The sequence below is a fragment of the Pteropus medius genome, unplaced genomic scaffold (assembly GCF_902729225.1).
Source record: "Pteropus medius unplaced genomic scaffold, Ma_sr-lr_union100, whole genome shotgun sequence".
NCBI lineage: Eukaryota > Metazoa > Chordata > Mammalia > Chiroptera > Pteropodidae > Pteropus > Pteropus medius.
In genome coordinates, this window is record NW_024349800.1 from 43,246,449 (window position 1) to 43,264,051 (window position 17,603).

General features: G+C 41.3%; 1 protein-coding gene across 5 annotated transcripts in view; it reads right to left on the minus strand.

Moving 5' to 3' along the window:
* The window catches only part of CRIM1 (cysteine rich transmembrane BMP regulator 1), a 174,928-nt gene that overhangs the window by 82,424 nt on the left and 74,901 nt on the right, over positions 1-17,603 (minus strand). For 4 of the 5 annotated variants that reach the window (XM_039887419.1, XM_039887422.1, XM_039887420.1 and 1 more), the window contains 2 exons: positions 14,971-15,213; positions 13,771-13,891 (listed from right to left, as the gene is read on the minus strand). The exons of the other annotated variant lie outside the window; for it this stretch is intronic. In XM_039887419.1, the coding sequence (XP_039743353.1) occupies positions 13,771-13,891; positions 14,971-15,213 (364 nt within the window). The remainder of the gene's footprint in view (positions 1-13,770; positions 13,892-14,970; positions 15,214-17,603) is intronic. 5 annotated transcript variants of the gene reach the window in all.

The following is a 17,603-nucleotide window of genomic DNA, read 5'->3' on the forward strand; positions in this document are numbered from 1 at the left end:
TGAGAACTATTCTATCCCCTCCCTGGGGCCGGTGAGAAACAAAACCAATGACATTCTGACTAACCTTTGATTTGAAAACCTGAGCAAAGCCTCCACGGCCCGGGATGCTAACCCTCCTCCAGAGCCATCGCCACTGAAACAGCTGACTTTAAGCCTGTGTCCACGTGGGTCCATGTGGGCTGTCAATTCCCAGGCCTCTCATCCTTGTCATCAGTGCAAAGTGCCAGGGTCCTCTGGTTTCCTGTACTCGAGGGACTGTGCATCCCCACAGAGTCCTGCTCCGCTTCCCAGGGACTCATCCCTCCATGCCATCCTCCCTGCCTTCCTGGCCTTTCCTTTGCAGGCAAACTCAACACCTAAACATCACCACAAGGTGCACCACTCAAATCTGTTCTAATGCCTGACTGGCTCCCCCTAAAAAGTTTCCTTGTAGCCACACTCACTTATTCACCCGGGCTGGAAGGCAGGTCGACATTCTCTAAGTTGAACCCTTGCTAGCCCAGCCCTATGCTGTCGCTTTCCTCTCTTGTGCAAGCCTCTCTCTCTGCGGCTGTGATTCCTACCCATTTCTTAAAAGGGTAGAGGTTCGAAGAAAGCACTCTAACATCAGTCTTAGGCTTGGGTTCTGGCCACTTAGGAGTTATATGATCTTGGGTGAGTCATATCTCTCTGAGCCTTGACTGTACCACATGCGGATTAAATAAACAGATATATGAAAAGCACCTAGAATAGTGCCTGGAACACAGAGGCACTCAACACCTGTTAGCTATTTTACGTAATTATAATTTGGAAGGTTTCAGTGTCTATGTGGACAAAACATTTTCACCACCCTGACCTCACTTGATCTTTTGAAATTCAATGACCCTGAAGTCCAGTGACCTCTCCACTTCAGCCACTTGCTCCTAGGGCCACAGCTCTCTGAAACTTCTCAAGTCAAATGTCCTACTCGCCGATCACAATGGTTCCTCCGTCCAGTCCTCTGGTGCCGACAGTCCCACCGCACCGGCTCTTCAGCCTCATATTGTTCCCTGTTCTCCTCAGCGAGGGCCTTGTCCCGATTTTATCTCCTTAACAACGTGGCCCCAAACCCATGGTGTTCTACCTGAGCCACCGTCTTCATGATGACTTCAAACTTCCTGACCTGACGTTAAACCCAGAGATGAGAAACCTGAATGTCTCAGGAGTTGGGCAGGAACCCTGGGAGAGTACAGAAATACTAGAGACAACTCAAGAGGGTCTCGGCCCTCCGAGGGGGCTTCACTACTCCTTTCATGTGGAAACGGACAGTCAATCTTGCTATACCTTCCAAATGCTCAAGATAACAACAGATTTTTATGTGAGGCCTCCCAGTTTTTAAATGTTGACTAATTTAAAGATGGCACACACATACAAAAAGGCAAATCAAAGAAAACATGTCTTAGGGTCAAATTTGGCCCCCGAGGCTTCCAATTGCAAACTGTGATTCAAACCAGTTATGTCCTCTGTGCTCATACCCAAACTGCTGAGGGCTGCCGGGGGAAAAGCACACTCCTGGCAGTAGCTGCTTTGCATCGTCAACACTGAGGTCCCTCCTGTGACTAACAGACCTCCATTCATCCCCAAGGATCACTTTTTCCATGAGGCTTTTTCTGACTCGAGGCACAAAGACAAATAGCCGACGCTGTGTGTACACATCTATGTAGGGTGTGTGAGTGGGCACAGATTGTGAAGTGCCCACTTCACAGCATGAGGAAGTGGGGGTGGAGGGAAGGGAGTTCCAGGAAAAGGGATGAACCTACTCCAATTTATAGAGGCAAGAAAGAGTACAGTGTGTTTAGGTTGGAACAAATGGTTCAGCACACCAGGAGCATATTATGTGTTGGGATGAGGACTGGGGGGTCTTGCCGGGGAACTTGCAGGAGACATGGCTAGTGAGACAGGCCAAGGATGGGTAATAAGGGGTCCTGCCTATCACACTAAGAAGCATCTTTAACTGAAAGCAAGAGAAAACAACACATCTTAAACAAGTGATGCAGTCTTGCTAAGGGCTGTTTATCTGAGGAGAAAACCAACCGTTTCATATATTCTATTTTCTTGAATTGTAAAGATAGGTGGGATAGTGCTAATGTTTTAAGCTGCAAGACACATGAAAAGATTACAAATCAATGACTACGATAGGCTGGTATGCCCTTTCCTCTTTCTCCATCTGCTGAACTCTGACTCATTCTTAAAGACTCAGTTCAAAAGTCAAATTCGACAGTTTTCGAAATCAGAATCAGTACCTTTTTGCTCTGTGAGCTTGTTTTTTATTTTTATTTTTGCACACTTCTATTTCTAAAGCAAGCAGCACTTTAACTGGCAATGTTTACACGTCTGTCTTCCCTTTAGAGTGTAAGCTTCTTGACATCGGTGACTATGTTTTATCTATTTATTTATTTATTTATTTATTTATCTATTTATCTATTTATTTATTTATTTATTCATTTATTCATTCATTTATTTATTTATTTATTTATTTATTTCTGTATTGATTCCATTTATATAAAATTCTAGGAAATGCAAACTATACGGACAGAAATCAGATCAGTGGTTTGGGATGGGAGGAAGAGAAGGAGGGATTACAAAGAGACATGAAGTGATGGGTGTGTTTTTGTTTTTTCTTCTTCTAAAAGAAAGGGTTTATTGAGCCACATGCTAGCCAGATATAAAACCGGGTCCTGGGGCATGCAGTCTCAGCCACGAGCAGCAGGGTTAGGTGGAAAAAGCAATATGCTTGCCATCTTGGGGTTGATGGGGGCTCTTTTATACATCAAGCTGGGCGGGAGAAAAATAAAAGTTGTTTTGAAAGGATTTACACTGGCTGCAGGTAAAGGGGGCGGGAGAACGTGGTTCTGGGATCAGGGCAGAGTCCGTAAGGGAGTGTGACTAGGTTTCAGTCTCACCAGGTAGCACATGGCTGGCACATGGTAAACACTCGAATATTTGCTCTATGGGCAGACTGAAAACACTATGGGGTTTTGATGCTAGGACGTGCCATAGATGAACTATCTATAAATTTAATTAAAAGCATTTATTGAATATTTACCTGTGCTAGGCACTGATGAGAGAGATATTGTGTATCCTTGTTCTCAAAAAGTATATACTCTATTGTCGTAGGAAGATAAGAGTCTTCCTAACAGTCTTCAAGAACCCATGACCTAGCTATGGAAATCAAAGCACTCAATCATATTATCACAAGAGCTATGACACACAACTTCTTTCCTTTACAAAAGAAAAGCCAGGAAAAAAATCATTTAAAATGCATTTATCTGTGTGATACATTCACAACAGACTAACTGAGCAACAAGTCCAAAAGAAACTAGCTGTCTCCACCTCCAGGGTCTCAGTTAAGTAGTTAAAACAGTTTGCTGTGCAAACTGTATCTACACAACAAATGAAGAGAAAAATATTTTCCATGAAATTTGGGGTTGCTTTTGGCATTTCCAGAAGAGGTAGGATTTTAACATTTTAGATTTGCTTACTAGTGATGTAAATAACTTCACAAAATATTTTTGCTTAACTCTGGAGCTGTTGTTCTGTTTGCCTGTGTCATGAGGATGCTATAGCATCAATGAGAGTGAGTGGGGAAAGCCTGATGTTCAGTATTAGCTATGTGGTGGGTTCTGCTTTCCAACTTTATTGAACATTTGATGGAATTCAGTTGAGCTTCTATGTCTCAGGGAGAGTCAGAGGGCCATGTATTTAGTGTCTGGTGATGGCCAGGGCCACTCAGACCAAACTGGATGCCACTGAGTGAGAGCCTTGAGCTTTGTTTCAGGACTGAAACAAACGTAAGACTAGACACTGTTCAGGTTCATGGAGAAACACAAAAGACATAATAAGGCATGAATACAGGAAGTACAGGGCTTCCACATATGAAATGAATTGTGACAAATTAAAGTCTTTAATAGAGAGACAGTTCATCTCCAGTGGGCAAGGGCTTTACTTCTAGGAAAGCATATTTTCTTCAATCTGGGGATACATCCAATGACAACATCGAATTCCTACAATTATTTTGTTTTAAAAACATCAGAGTTTAATATAGACTCTGGCTTTTTTAGTTATGAGTTGATTTGCTCTTTTGGGCCCAAAATTACTGTGACAGAGGGCAACGGAAAAGATGTTCTTTTCTTAGTTGAGAAAGAAGGGCTTCAAATACATTTCTAAATTTTTTTCTGCATTTGTTTAAAAACAGAATGCTATCATGATAGCATACCAAGACTCAAAATGTTTTAAATTTGTACTATGCTAATACATATTTTACACAATGTATAATTTATTTATTCAAAAAGTAGCTGGATAAATTATCCCAATTAAAGGAAACCACCAAAAAGTGAATTGAATTAGAGAAATTTGTCTTCTAACAGACTAATCTTTAAAAATAAACACTAAATCTGTCATTAAGTGCCATCTTCTTTGAGATGACGTCTTGGGAACAGATGGACACGATAATTAATGACAAGGCTCTTATTTGATAATGTTCTTCTGAAAATGCGTATTCAGGGGTAATTTCCACTGGCTATTCAAGTAAGCGTCTACAAGTAACTTAATTACCTTGCACACTGTTAAAAGCATAAATACTATTTGATGATCTAAAGAACTTAACGCTGTCTCAAAGAACTAAAGAGTGCTCCCTGAGCTATGAAACCTGGCAGTTTCAAGCCACCGAGAGGAAGTTTCAGGCTTTGACATATGTGTGTAGTTGGGCTGATGAGCCTGTGTCCCTGACCTTGTGTAACCCTCCCACCCCCTAAAGTCTTCAACCAGCAGAATGATGGGCTGAGGCTCTGGAGAGTTGACTGAGGAGCTCAACCACCCAAGTGTTAAGTACATTAGCAAACAGAAAGTTAAAGGACTCCTGACACGGTCATGCCAAGACTATTACTCAGAAGTGAAAAGATTACTCAGATGTTAATGGAGTAGAGGAATAAGAAAATCCACTGACTTCTCGACAAAATGGGAACTGTATGATGCCACGATTTGAAACTATAGGTAAATAGGGAGGGATGTGAAAAATGATCATCACTTATGGTTTGTGTGTGTGCTTTTTGAGGTCCTTGATTTCTTAGTTTAGATTTAAAGGTGGAATATTACATTATAGCTTTTTCTTAAGTCAGTTTTCATTGTTTGGTGGAAAGCCAGTCTACTAATTGATTCTTTTCTTGAAGGCAGATTACTCTGAGTGTGTGCCCTTCTTATCACCTTCCAAAGGTCTGGAACTTTCTGAAACTGGCAGTGGTGATATTTGTAAGGCATTGAGTTTCTTCAAGGGTGGGCCATACCTTATTCATCACCATATCCCACACCAAGCCCAGTGTTCTCTATCTTTCATGAGGTCCCTCATAGGGATTTGCCATTTAACAGAATTTTTAGATCTCCTCCTTGTTTTTACTCACTGCAGCTTTGTGGTTACATTAATTTTTATTTAACTCCAGCACTTCAGAAGGGAAGGGATGATCTGCCAAAGATTCCATTCTACTGGCCTCATCTTGTGTGAGTCGATTTCAGGCTGTGAATTCTGGAACCCCAGAAAGATCCTTTTCTAAATATCTACATCTATTCACACAAAACAAGTGTGCTAGCAATCTGCTAAGATTCTGTTATCATAGTACAATATATCACCAACAAGATGAATTTTCTTGAGAGCCCAAAGAAGCCAGGATTGAGAAATGGGAACTAATCATCCTGGATTTTCAACCTGAAACAGTAGAGTAGAATATCTAGATATTACAGTGAAAGTAAAGGAAATTCATGGTCATGGTCTCTGTATCTGACACATCTCAGAGACAACAGGGTTGAAATCCTTCCTTTTATCTTATTTCCCTTCCTGGATTACAGAGTTTGGAGCTGTTATGATATGACAGGGTATGAATTGGAAATTGTCTTCTAAGGTCAATATCTGATGAGAGAGAAATAAAACTGAGGATCAAACCAAAAAATGGAACTTAATTCAGTAGATCACTTTAAGAGGCATAGAAAGAGATGGTCCAAAGTTAGAAACAGAGAATTTAAAACTCTTCCGTGAATATAATGCAGGGGTGGTGGTGGTGCGTGTGTGTTTAAGTTAGTGTGAGATACAGGAAAATACAGTAAGAATATGGAGGAGCTGGATAAAGAAGAGTCAAAGACAAAGACCAAGAACCTTAGGGAAAGTAATGTAGCAATAGCTGGGAGAAACAAATATACTGTGGGCCCAGGAGGCAGCAAGCACAGCATGTAGTTCATGCCAATGAATGTGAAGAGATATGAGGATGCTGCAGACATCAGCCTCCCCTGAACACATCCACCAAGGCTGGCTGACAGGCACGGAGAGCCATGTTCTATGAGAAAGCAGTTTCTAAGAATAAAGCCTTATCTTATGGATTCAGCCTTTGGCCAGATAGTTTCTCCTCCTGCTATATAAGGTACTAACTATTTATAGATGTAAAAAATATGTAACTGCAATATTCAACCAGCCATTGAACAGGCAATGTATTTTACTGAATAATCACCCAGCTTTCACAATTCAATCAACGATGATTACCCTGGTTTAAATCATTAGTTTACTAATTTGTCTATTTCACTGTTCATTTCCTAAGTTTTGGAGAGAATGAAAAAAATAAGGAACCATAGTTCTTTTATGACTTCCTTTGGACTTTCTCCCTTTCCTATCACTATGCAAACCATATATTTCCCCCATTATATTCTGAGTTCTGGAATTTTCTAAAATTTTCCTTCTCCTTTCTTTCCCAGGAGTCTCCTGCAGCAGCAGCTTGGCTTCCTTCCCCTCCAAAGAGTTTGCGAAAGGCAAAGAATTTAAAACTAGAAATTACTTTTGAGATCATTAAATCCCTCCTCCCTTCTCTCTCAGAAAAGAAAATGGATTCGGATGAAGTGAGAGGTTTGTCCAAATTCATGTAGAAATGGGCCTAGATTCTAGCACTCAACATCATCCAAGTAACATGCTCTCTCTGTGCAGTATCAGGTGATGGATGGAGGATTATTCTTTAGCTGCTAAACAGTTTACTCACATGTGCTTCGCTCACAGGCTACAACAATGAAAGAAAGTGTAGGACATGGAAGGTCAGGTCTCCTGAGTGGAGGGGCCAGGGAGGGGCTGGCAGGGAGTAAGCTCAGGGACACAGGGGCACAGTGCTGCCTTGTGTGGTTTATAGTCACATAGCACAGCCTGGCTCTGCCACTCACTAGGCAGGAGCCTTCTGGCTCATGATGCTCCATCTCTGAAATAGGGGAGCTATACGACCTGCTTCCTGGGGGTGGAGGAGTAAGGGGGAGCACTAAAATTCAGGCTCATCTACATTTCCGGTGGAATTATACCTAGAATCTAATGAGCTTAAGATATCCTGTAAATGTTTTGATGAAAACCAAAGTCATATATTAGTCAACATTTTAGCTCACCAACAATCTAAAATTTTTAATTTTTTTGGACTAAGGAGAAAAAATTTAAAGTATTTCTAAATCTTGATTTAAAAATACAGGCATATTTTTGTATTGTGTCTCAGAAAGCAAGGGATATGAATGTTCCGGATACAGGTTTTCAAAGAGAACCAGACCCTAGCCAGAGAGAGGCTGGAGCCAGGAGGGAGCCTGGGGACTGGGCTTGCTGTACTGTGCACAACCCAGGAGAAACCCTATTTTAAGTTTCTGAACATTATAAACAATGACTGATTTCCCCCACAAAATAATCAGATTGGGTTTTTCTCAATAACTTTTAAGGAATGCATATTTATAACAGAAACTGATAACAGGACATTAGAGAACAAAAAGTTTGAGACAAATCTCATTAAAATAAATTTAGAATGGGTGACTGTCAGTAACATATTACATTCATTCATCTTCTTAATGAAAATATAAAAATAGTTATGTATCAAATCAAAAGGCATAGGGTACAGAAAAACTCATTTGACTTACAGCGAAAGTGAATAAAATAGCAGTATTACTGTCTGGATTTTTGACTAGTTAATGCCTACCCTGTAAGTCTATATTTAAAAAGACTGGTGAAAAATTAGAGAGGCAAAAGGAAGACTCTGTAAAATTAGGCACATACAGTGGAGACAGCAAAGAGCAGTGGAGAGAGAAAAAATGTGACTCTAGGAGTTGTCTTCTTGAGAAACAGCTCAGTTGGGCTGAGGTCTGGGCTGGCTGACACGGGAGAACACAGAAGGCACAGATGTATAGCCCAGGCTGGGTCTACCTTCCAGCCACATCTGGTGGGTCCAAATTTCTCAGACAACCACGATCTAATCAAGCATTATAGAGGAGAATTTCTATGTAACATCTTGAAAGGTTGTTTTGTGTGTGTTTGTTTTTAAAACTGACCTGGTTTTATCAGGCAGATCTCGTGGTATCCCAGAATGGGATTCCCTGTTGTATGATGGGAGAAAACCTAGTTTAATTAGGTAGTCACAACATTCTTTATGGAGAGGAGTTAAAAATAATGAGGTGGTACTGAGAGGTTCCTAAGTCATGTGTCTACTTGCAGGTGAGCTGCTGGCTGGTAAGTGGAGAGAGAAGCGGGAAGGGAGCTGCTGAAGTGGAAGGGGGCTGATGACCAGGTTGCCTAAATTACACTGGAGACCAGCGCCCTTGGGCCAGAAGGACATTAGTCTCTGGACAAAGGTCACCTGAGCTGTAGCACTCCACCAACTTTCTACAGTCAGAAGACAAAATCTAAAGGGCACCTATTTGAATAAATATATGTTATGGTGAATTTAAAAATGGCCCGGAATTCTTTGCAGCTTCTCCCACCGAGAGATGGAGTTTACCGCCCCACTTTTTAAAGCAGGTTTAACCTGGTGATTTGCTTTGACCAACAGGATGTGGGGGAAGGGATGTTGTGTGATGCCTTCCATGTCTTGGGCTCTTAAGGGTTTGCTACTTCCTCTCTTGCCTCTGCCATCATGTAAAGAAGCTCAGGATGAAAGACTCTAAGGGGTGAGAGGCCCTTCCAGCCATCCCAGCTGAGTTCCCAGACATGTGAGTGACATCACCTTAGACTATCCAGCCCCAGACAACCTGCCAGCTGACTATAGAAGAACCACCCACTTAATACAGAGTCATGAAAAATAATTAATCTTTGTTTTATTTGTTTTAAACTACTACATTTGGGGGTGGCTTCTTACACAGCACTTAGTAATTGAAACATATGTATGTTGTTTATATATGTATATAGTGCATATTAATATGTACTACACTGATATAAATATGTTGGTGAGATCTAAATTCATATTCACTGATGTATTTCCTGGACTTAAAACAATAAAACATTGTTATCAAATGTACTGCAGTGGAGAGCATAGGCTTTTGAATCAAAGAACTGGGTTCAAGACTTGGACCTGCACCAGAGAACATCTGTGATTTTGCATAAGTCATTTATTCTCTCAGTCTCTGTTTTCATATCTGTAAATTCCTCATGGTGTAAGATGATGGTAAAATTAGAACAAAAGTGAATGCTTTGTAAATAGCAGTGCACATTACACAGTTAAGTTGTCATTGTTACTGTTGTTTACATGTTGTTTCTTAAACTTTTCTTTTTCTTTTTCCACAAAGACTTTGTTAGGATCAAGGTATCTACCAAAAGTCTCTGTGCTATAGGTTTCCTTCTGCATGGAGGTGTCTGTATGCACACACGCATGCAGTACAGAGGGCCTTCCAAAGGCCAGAAGGTGCCAGGGACAGTCCTGTTTTTACTCTCTGTCATTATGTAGTCCTTAGGCCCAGTGTAAGGTGCAGAGCCACTCTCACTCTCTTTCATTGTCTCCTGAAAGGTATGATGAGCTGCCACGTAGCGCCCATAATATTCCAGTGCCACGAGAAGGGAAAAGGATGACAAGAATTGGCAGGGTGCCTGGAGGCCTAGACCCAGCTGAGGGAAGGAAGAATTAAAAATGGTTAAAAGTTAATTATCTCACACATAGAATGATGTCTAAAAAGGATGAAGTTCAGGAGGAAAGATAATAAAAGAGAGAAAATGAAGGATGGGCCATTAAGAAAAAGCAGAGATGCAGCAAAGGGGGAAGGAATAACTCATACTGAGAAAGGGCAGAGGGATTTCAGAAAACTAGTACTTGTCAGGGACAGAAATGGGAAGAGATATCCATGCGTGAAAAGAACATCTGGAGGGGAGTGTCTGTCTCTTGTAAAGGCTCATGTTTGATGAGTGAATAAATGAATGAATGAACTGCAAACAGACAATTCAAAAGAGAATTCACAAGTTGAGAAAGAAGTCACCCAAAAATAGGGCAGTAAGTAGCCAGAATGGGTGTAATAGTCTCACTGGGATGGCAATTACATTTGGGTAGGCACGAAGGAGGAAGAAATTTACCCGTGAAGATGAAGGGGTGGTGGGGGAAAGGTCCACAGACTCCTTTTCTAGTCTGTGGAAGGTACAATAGATCCTTAGAAAAAAGAGGTTGTTACTTTTACCAAAGGTAAATCTCTTCTGCTAAAGTTTAAGATGTTTCACCTTACTCTGTCCTATCTACAGGAGACTTTTCCCCCTGAATTCTCCACATAATCAGTCTTGATCTCAGATGGCTCGAAGTTCTTAACAACGCTCTTTCTAAATATGCTGGTGAAGATCAAATAATCTTAACAGGACTTTAAATGTTCTAAAATGCTCTTTTTCTTTTTTTTATACCTAAACATCATGCTCCTAAAGAGCAAACCATTCACACAGATCACACACAAGAATAAAGTTATGTCATGTTTTCTCTTAAAATGCTACCATTACTATAACATATTAAGTGCTCTGCTTTTTATTTACATTTTTTGGGTTTTTGTTCCCTTGACAAAGTATACAAACTGTGACTTGTCTATCATCCTTCTTAATAAGTGGGAACCTACTTAATATGCTAAACTAGGTTAAGCCACAGTCTGAACATACTTTGTGCTTACCATTCAGTATTAATGCACACAGAGAAATAGAAGACACAATTCCTGACCTCTACAAACAACCCTTAGTTGGTAAGATAAGACTTAATGTATATAACAGTTAAATAACAATGCAAGGATGTATGTGATTAATTGGCAATATGGAAAGGGATACTTTTAGAGTTCCTAGGGAGTCAGACGTGTATCGGTTGAAGCCTGACAACCTTGTGCATAAAGTGGAATTTAATTGGAGTTTTACAGGATGAACAATATTACAAAAGGTGGAAGGGAGAGATAAAGGCATCTCGTGCTTTGAGAGGTGAGCTTGGTGCTTGGAACAGACAGTTTCTGAAGTATTGAGAGCAGGGCCATAAAGAAGCGGTTGGTTAAAAACTGAAAGAGTTTAAAGTGAGACAAGGAATAATATTACCACTCCACGGCAAGAAGATAATTTTTCTCTTCTTCAACATATCAATCATCACAGCTGAGTGGGCCTGTTTGTTTGTTCATTCATTCATTCATTCATCAATAAATATAGGTTGATATATTACATCAAATCCTATTCTAGGTACTAGAGACTACAAAATACTCTCTTCCCTTGAGAATCACACAGAGTAAGATATAGACTGACAAAAAAAAAAAAGCAATGATTTCAATGTATTATTAAAAGTGCTGTGATAGAGAATTAAATCATGGGAATTAAATCACAAGGACCAGAAGAGCGCCACCTAAGTCATCCTTAGGGACTGAAGACTGAAAAGGCTTCCAAGAGAAGAAAATGTAGTCCTGAAAGAGGAGTCAAAGTGGTAGAAGGATCAATTGCCAGGGCCAGGAAAGAGCATGGGGAGGGGGCCTTGTTCAGGTGGGAACACAGGATGTGTGCTGGAGAAGGGGCAGGGCGCGAGCAGGGGTCACCGACTACCTAAAAGACAGGAAACTAAAGAGCTGTGAGAACTTAATCCTTCCCTGCAAATAATTTACAGTGGGATTTTGAATGACTTCCTTCTCCATGTTTTTAATTTCTTCATTACAGGGACCTTTAAACTGACTGTTCTTCAGTTCTGAATGCCAAAGTCGAAATTATGTCAATACAATAACAACCATCCTAAGGTTTATGTTTATAAGACTCACAGAAGCTTTGAGATAAAACGGAAGACATCTAGCTGAAGCTCCTTTCCAATGTAACATTTCTTCTAAGCACTCCTGGCAGGTGGCCAACCAGACGGAAAGAAATCTCTCCAGCTCCAGGGAGCTCAGTCTATCTCAGGAAGCAGCCCAATTCATTACTGTACATCATTAGTTGTGAGAATTTTTTTTTTCTTAAATTGAGATTAAATATGTCTTCCTGTAGCTTCTACCCATTTTGACCCCCTAGAGAGACTAAAAAAAAAAAATAGCCTACCGTGCCTCCTACATGCAGATGGTACGATATTATATTTATAATAGTGAACTGAGTATTGTCTCTTTTCCTCACTAAAGGACCTGTTAATTAACGACTGACTTAGTTTTAATTAATCAGGTTCCCTAAGATAATGTGCCACCTTCCTTTTCATAAAGACCTTGAAGGGACATCTGTTACTGTTAGTAATGCTCCATTCTCTTCCTTTAGTGATTGGTAATACCATATGTGTGAACAATAATTCACCTCTTTCCAAGCATCTTCGCATAAATTATCATCACGTCATCAGCTGCGCCACTGTTACTACGTTATCTTCACAAAAATCTTTGTATTTGTTTTATAATACAGTACAAAAAACAGTGCAAGTCATGTAAAATAGGTCTGAGAGAATCCTAGGGTTTCTGACAGAACAAAGGTTAGGAGATGTCAAAGAACTAATGTATTTTAAGAAGAGAAAGAAGAAAAAATTATCGGAACACTCTCTGGATGTCTACTCCAATTATGGACAAATACCTGATACCTACCCCAACTAAGGACCCATATATATTCCTATCTTATCAAATCATTTTAATAATCACAACTGCTCATGCAACAAACACAGATATTAAGTGCCTGGAACAGAAAATAAAGGAGATTGAATGAAACAAGGCACCATTTTAATTCTGGCTTTTAAAGGCAGAGCAAAAGTTGAAAGAAATGAGATGACTTAGGCCTGGGAAAGATGGAGGCGAGGTTATGTCAGGAAAGAGGAGAGAGCATCTCAGCAGGAGAAAGAGAAGGTAAACCCCATTTTTCTAAGCATGGTCTTCCCAAAAGCCAAGCATGAGGGCCAGCTCTATGTGGGTGCTATGTAGACTCTCAAGGACAGGACCTGGAGAGCCTCACATTCTGGAGTGAGCCTGGTCCTGTAGGGCTAAGTGGACGTCCTGCTACTGTGACTAAAATGACAGCAAACTTTTCCCCCATCAAGCCAAAGAGAGATGTGTTTGTCACTCCAGAAAGCATTATAAAAAATTTAGATTCCTCTTTGCCTCATCAAGTAGTGGGTCTGGGTAGATGTGATTGCAAATGTCAAGGATTCCTGGGAGTAATCTATGATGCATGCACAGGGCTTCATCCCATTGGGCATGATGGTTAAGCACCTATAAGATTCACTGCAGAGGATCCAATGACACACCCACTGTGGATGGATACAGGTCGCCTCCCTGGCTACATACTGAGGGTCATGTTTGCCTGGATAGCCCTTGGCCTGCAAAAGTGCACAGCACCCCAACATGAAGAATCTGTAAGGATTGGTGACTTAACCTGATGACACCTGGCTTGGACCTGAGGAACCACACATGTAAATACCAAGTCATAGTAACAGCTCAGTGATTTTTCCCTAATACTTGGGGAAAACGAACTGCATGCTTGAAACTGTGCCTTCCATGATGCTAACACACAAGACAGGAGGAAACTTGATAAACCAATGACAAACCAACCTTGTTGGCAGAGTGCAGCAACCATCCGCCGTGAGTCTGACTTGAGTTTCGTAGCTATCCAGGGGGCACACGGCCTGCTGAACGGAGGGGCACTCCACAGTGCTGCAGTCCACGCTGAACACTGGAAGGGGCAGACAGAGGCACTATTTACTGTGACATTTACTGGCATTTTGAATCCCAAAAAGAAACACTGGCTCTTGACAGATTTTTGTAGTGTCCTTGCTTCCCAGAAACCCTGTCTTTGCACTGGCATTTCTATTTCACTCAACATTGGAGAACTGTAATATTTTCTAGGTCTTCTGTGCAAGGGAAGCAGGGGACAAGACATTTAAGAGTTAAGATGAAGACGCGGAGAGACAGAGAGAGAGTTAAACCAATGGGGGTTATGTGGGCAGATGGTGGTAGTCAGCAAGAGGCATTTCTGGTAGAATTGTTCAAGAGATGGGCAAGGGATCATTTTGCTTGAAGCATTATCTAGCAGTTAAAAAAAAAAAATCTGACTGACGATTAGAAATTTGCAAAGAGGAAATCACTAGAGTCCAGACCTGTTCACAGACCACATTAGAAATGCTGCCATAAGAACAAGGATGTTAGAAATAATTTAAAGCAAGAAAGAGCTGGGACACAACGAGGAATCGAATGTGGCAGAGAAGGTGAGTCAATAGTCAAAGACGACGTAGCACATGCTATCGAGCTAATGGGTGGATGGCGGGGAAAAACTGGGGCTGAGTATTTTGTTATGACACATCTTGCATTTTGATGCACATGTGTACCTAAAAATAACTTTCTGTGTTATGTATGATGATTGTTTCTAAATGCAACTTTAAAGTGACAGATATATCTGCAAATGAGGGCTACGACCTCCTCTGGGGGAATGAAGCAGGCAGACATAGTACCATAAATTTTAACCCCGCCTCCCCCATTAAGCATACTTTGAAGGGGGGAAAAAAAAAAGAAGACGAAGAAAAGAGAAAAAGCCATGGTCCTTCTCTGCAGACGCTTCTGTACCGGTGGATCATCGCTCTGGGTCTCTGACTAGAAGGCCAGAAGTCAGGCTGCCAGTAGCCCAAAGCGGCAGGCTCGCAGTGTGCTGATGACAACGCTCATCTTCACGTGGAAGGAGGGGCCGGGCTAGCTGCAGAAGGCCTGCTACCCTCTGATGCAAAGGAGCGAGGTTGCTGAGACAAAGCTCGTGCATACCTGGTTTGCACTCATAGAGGTCACAACACTCTCCCGGCTTCCCTGAGGCTTTTGACACTAGTATGTTCAGGTATCCCGGCTGGCAGACTTTGCGCAGACAGCCCGCGGGGTCGCACACACAGCGGCTGGGTAAGGGGCAGCACTCCCCGGGAGGAGCGTAGCCCTCGATCAGAACGGAATCTTCAGGACAACGCGGAGAAAACTGGACTTCGCAGCGGGCCTTGGAGCAATCTGGCTTCTCTTCTAAATGGGAGAGAAAGAATTTAACACACGCCCAAGGGCAGTGTGGGGCACTTTCATCAGAAGCACAGGCAGCCCCCAAGGATCTGTTTACTAACCAAAGAGGAGGGGAGAGGAAGAAGTCTGGTGAAAACCCTCAAACTCGGTGTAGCCGACCATGACAATCTCTCCTGAGACCTGCTCACGACACCAGAACGTGAGGCGGGAGTTGATCTTTTTCTCCACCTTCCCACTCACTTGTGCTGGACAATGTCCAGCACATGGACCAAAATGAAGAAAGGCAAAGGGAAGATGCCAATCTGACCTGGAGAATCTGAAAAATGGACTCAATCACTGACTACATCAGAGAGCTTTGCATTTAAAAGGAGTTTTAAGGGCTGTTCTTCGAAAACAGTGCATGTTTAAACTCCATGACAGACCTGCAAATAAATCGCAATTACTGCAGGGACTGGAGACAAGGCGCACAATAATCAACGTGGAAATTGCTCAACCCCCAAGCTCTGAATTTTGAGATGAACTTAGTAAGATTATATGATTCTATGATGCGAAATCCTAGCAAGATGGATAATGAGCCAAATTCCCATGTAATTTCCCTAAATGACATCTGGTGTTTCTGTCTCTAGGAGAGATCCATCAAAGGTCTCTCATTCTCCTTTCTCCAGTATTATGTATTAATCTATTGCTGAACATCAATTTAAAAAATACATCAAGCAAAGCCCTAGCTTCCGAAACCCTCGGTCTCTTGACTTAAGCTTTTAAGAAACCTACACCAACATTAGGTCCTCAAGGAAAAGACTGAAATAAACCTAAAGTACATCATTATAGCCCTGTGACCTTTGTGAGGGAAGGGAGAAAGAGTTTGGAAAATGTTGGGTCAAAATGGTGCTGTGTAGTATTGACGTACGTTATCATAAGCTCTCTATTTTCTAAAGTAAAACCCACACAGGGTTAGACCCAAGAGGTCACCTAGTTTCGTCTTCTCAACTAAAAATTATAGTCCATTTTGTAGATAAAGAACCTGAGGGCCGAGTTCCAGTGACCTGTCCAAGGTCTGCGGTAAAAATAAAGCAAGAATCTAGTCGTTTCCGGTTCACTTAGCTCTTTATACTACAAAGTACATCTATTTCCAAAACCAAGTACTTCTCAGGTCATTTTCTACCTTAATTGCTATATATCTCATTTCATTGTCCCTCTTCCTTGTCTAACTGCTCCTTGTCTAATCGAAACATAGCATAGGGGAGCCTTCATATCCATAGTTCTAGTAAAGTCATTCACAAATACTTACCAAGTGCCTACTGTTCCAGCAGCTTGGGATACACCATAAAGAGAAAAAACAAAGATCTCTAATCTCAAAAAGTTTACAATATAGTGGAGGGTGACAGAAAATAAATAATAAGCATTATAAATAAGCAAACTACATGGGTAGTAGAGGGTGATAAGTACTATAGGGGAAAAATGGAACAGAGCAAGGGGGAATGAGAGTACAGGGAGGCAGTTACAATTTGGTCAGAACAGGCAACACTGAGAAGCTGATGTCTGAACAAAGACTTGAAGGGGTGGTGGGGTGGGCCGTGGAGATGTCTGGGAAAAGGGCATCCCAGCAGAGGGAACGCTAATGAACCCCTGCATGTCCATATATCCTACTTTTCCATACTATAACCCCAAGGAACTGCCTCGAGAAGAAAACATAAGTAAAGAGGAATTCCACTCTGGGATCCCTGTCAGGGTAGGCAGAACAAAGCAATGAGCTAAGGAGGACAAAGTCAATCTTGAGTGTATGGGCACTGACTGAGATGGAGTTTGTAAACTGTATTCAGTCAGTTTATCTGACTAACACAAACACATGGGCTCATAATTAGTAAGAGCTCTGTGACTTTAATTGCAAATAGCACTTAATTCCTACGCTTGCTAATGGGCTGTAACTAACTTATTCTGTATCACATTCTATTACATTCTTATTGTGCAAAATATTTGGTATGTATAATGAGACTTTTCAAACATATGCTTCAATAAAACACATTTCATTAAAACCCAATATATTAGACCTTTCTATTCTGTTCTTTATGTTTAACAGTCCCAACATTGTCATCTATTAACGTGTGTTTTGCAGTTCAAGCCTTTAGAGATTTATTTACTTCTTAGGAAGTGCCTTTGTAATAAAAGTGCGATAAGGTAGGCTGCCGTAGACACTGAACCACTGTCAGAAAACGTTTAAGCCATTTCCCCTTTGCCAGGAGAGAACTTGCCATCAGCACCTGTGGCTGTAGCATTTATCCCGAGGTAACTCACGGATTACAGTCCTAATCTTACTCCCAAAGTTGGCCACGAAATAGTTCGCTTTTATTATTATTTTCGCATCATTCAACTGTCTTTGGAAACAAATGACATCGCTG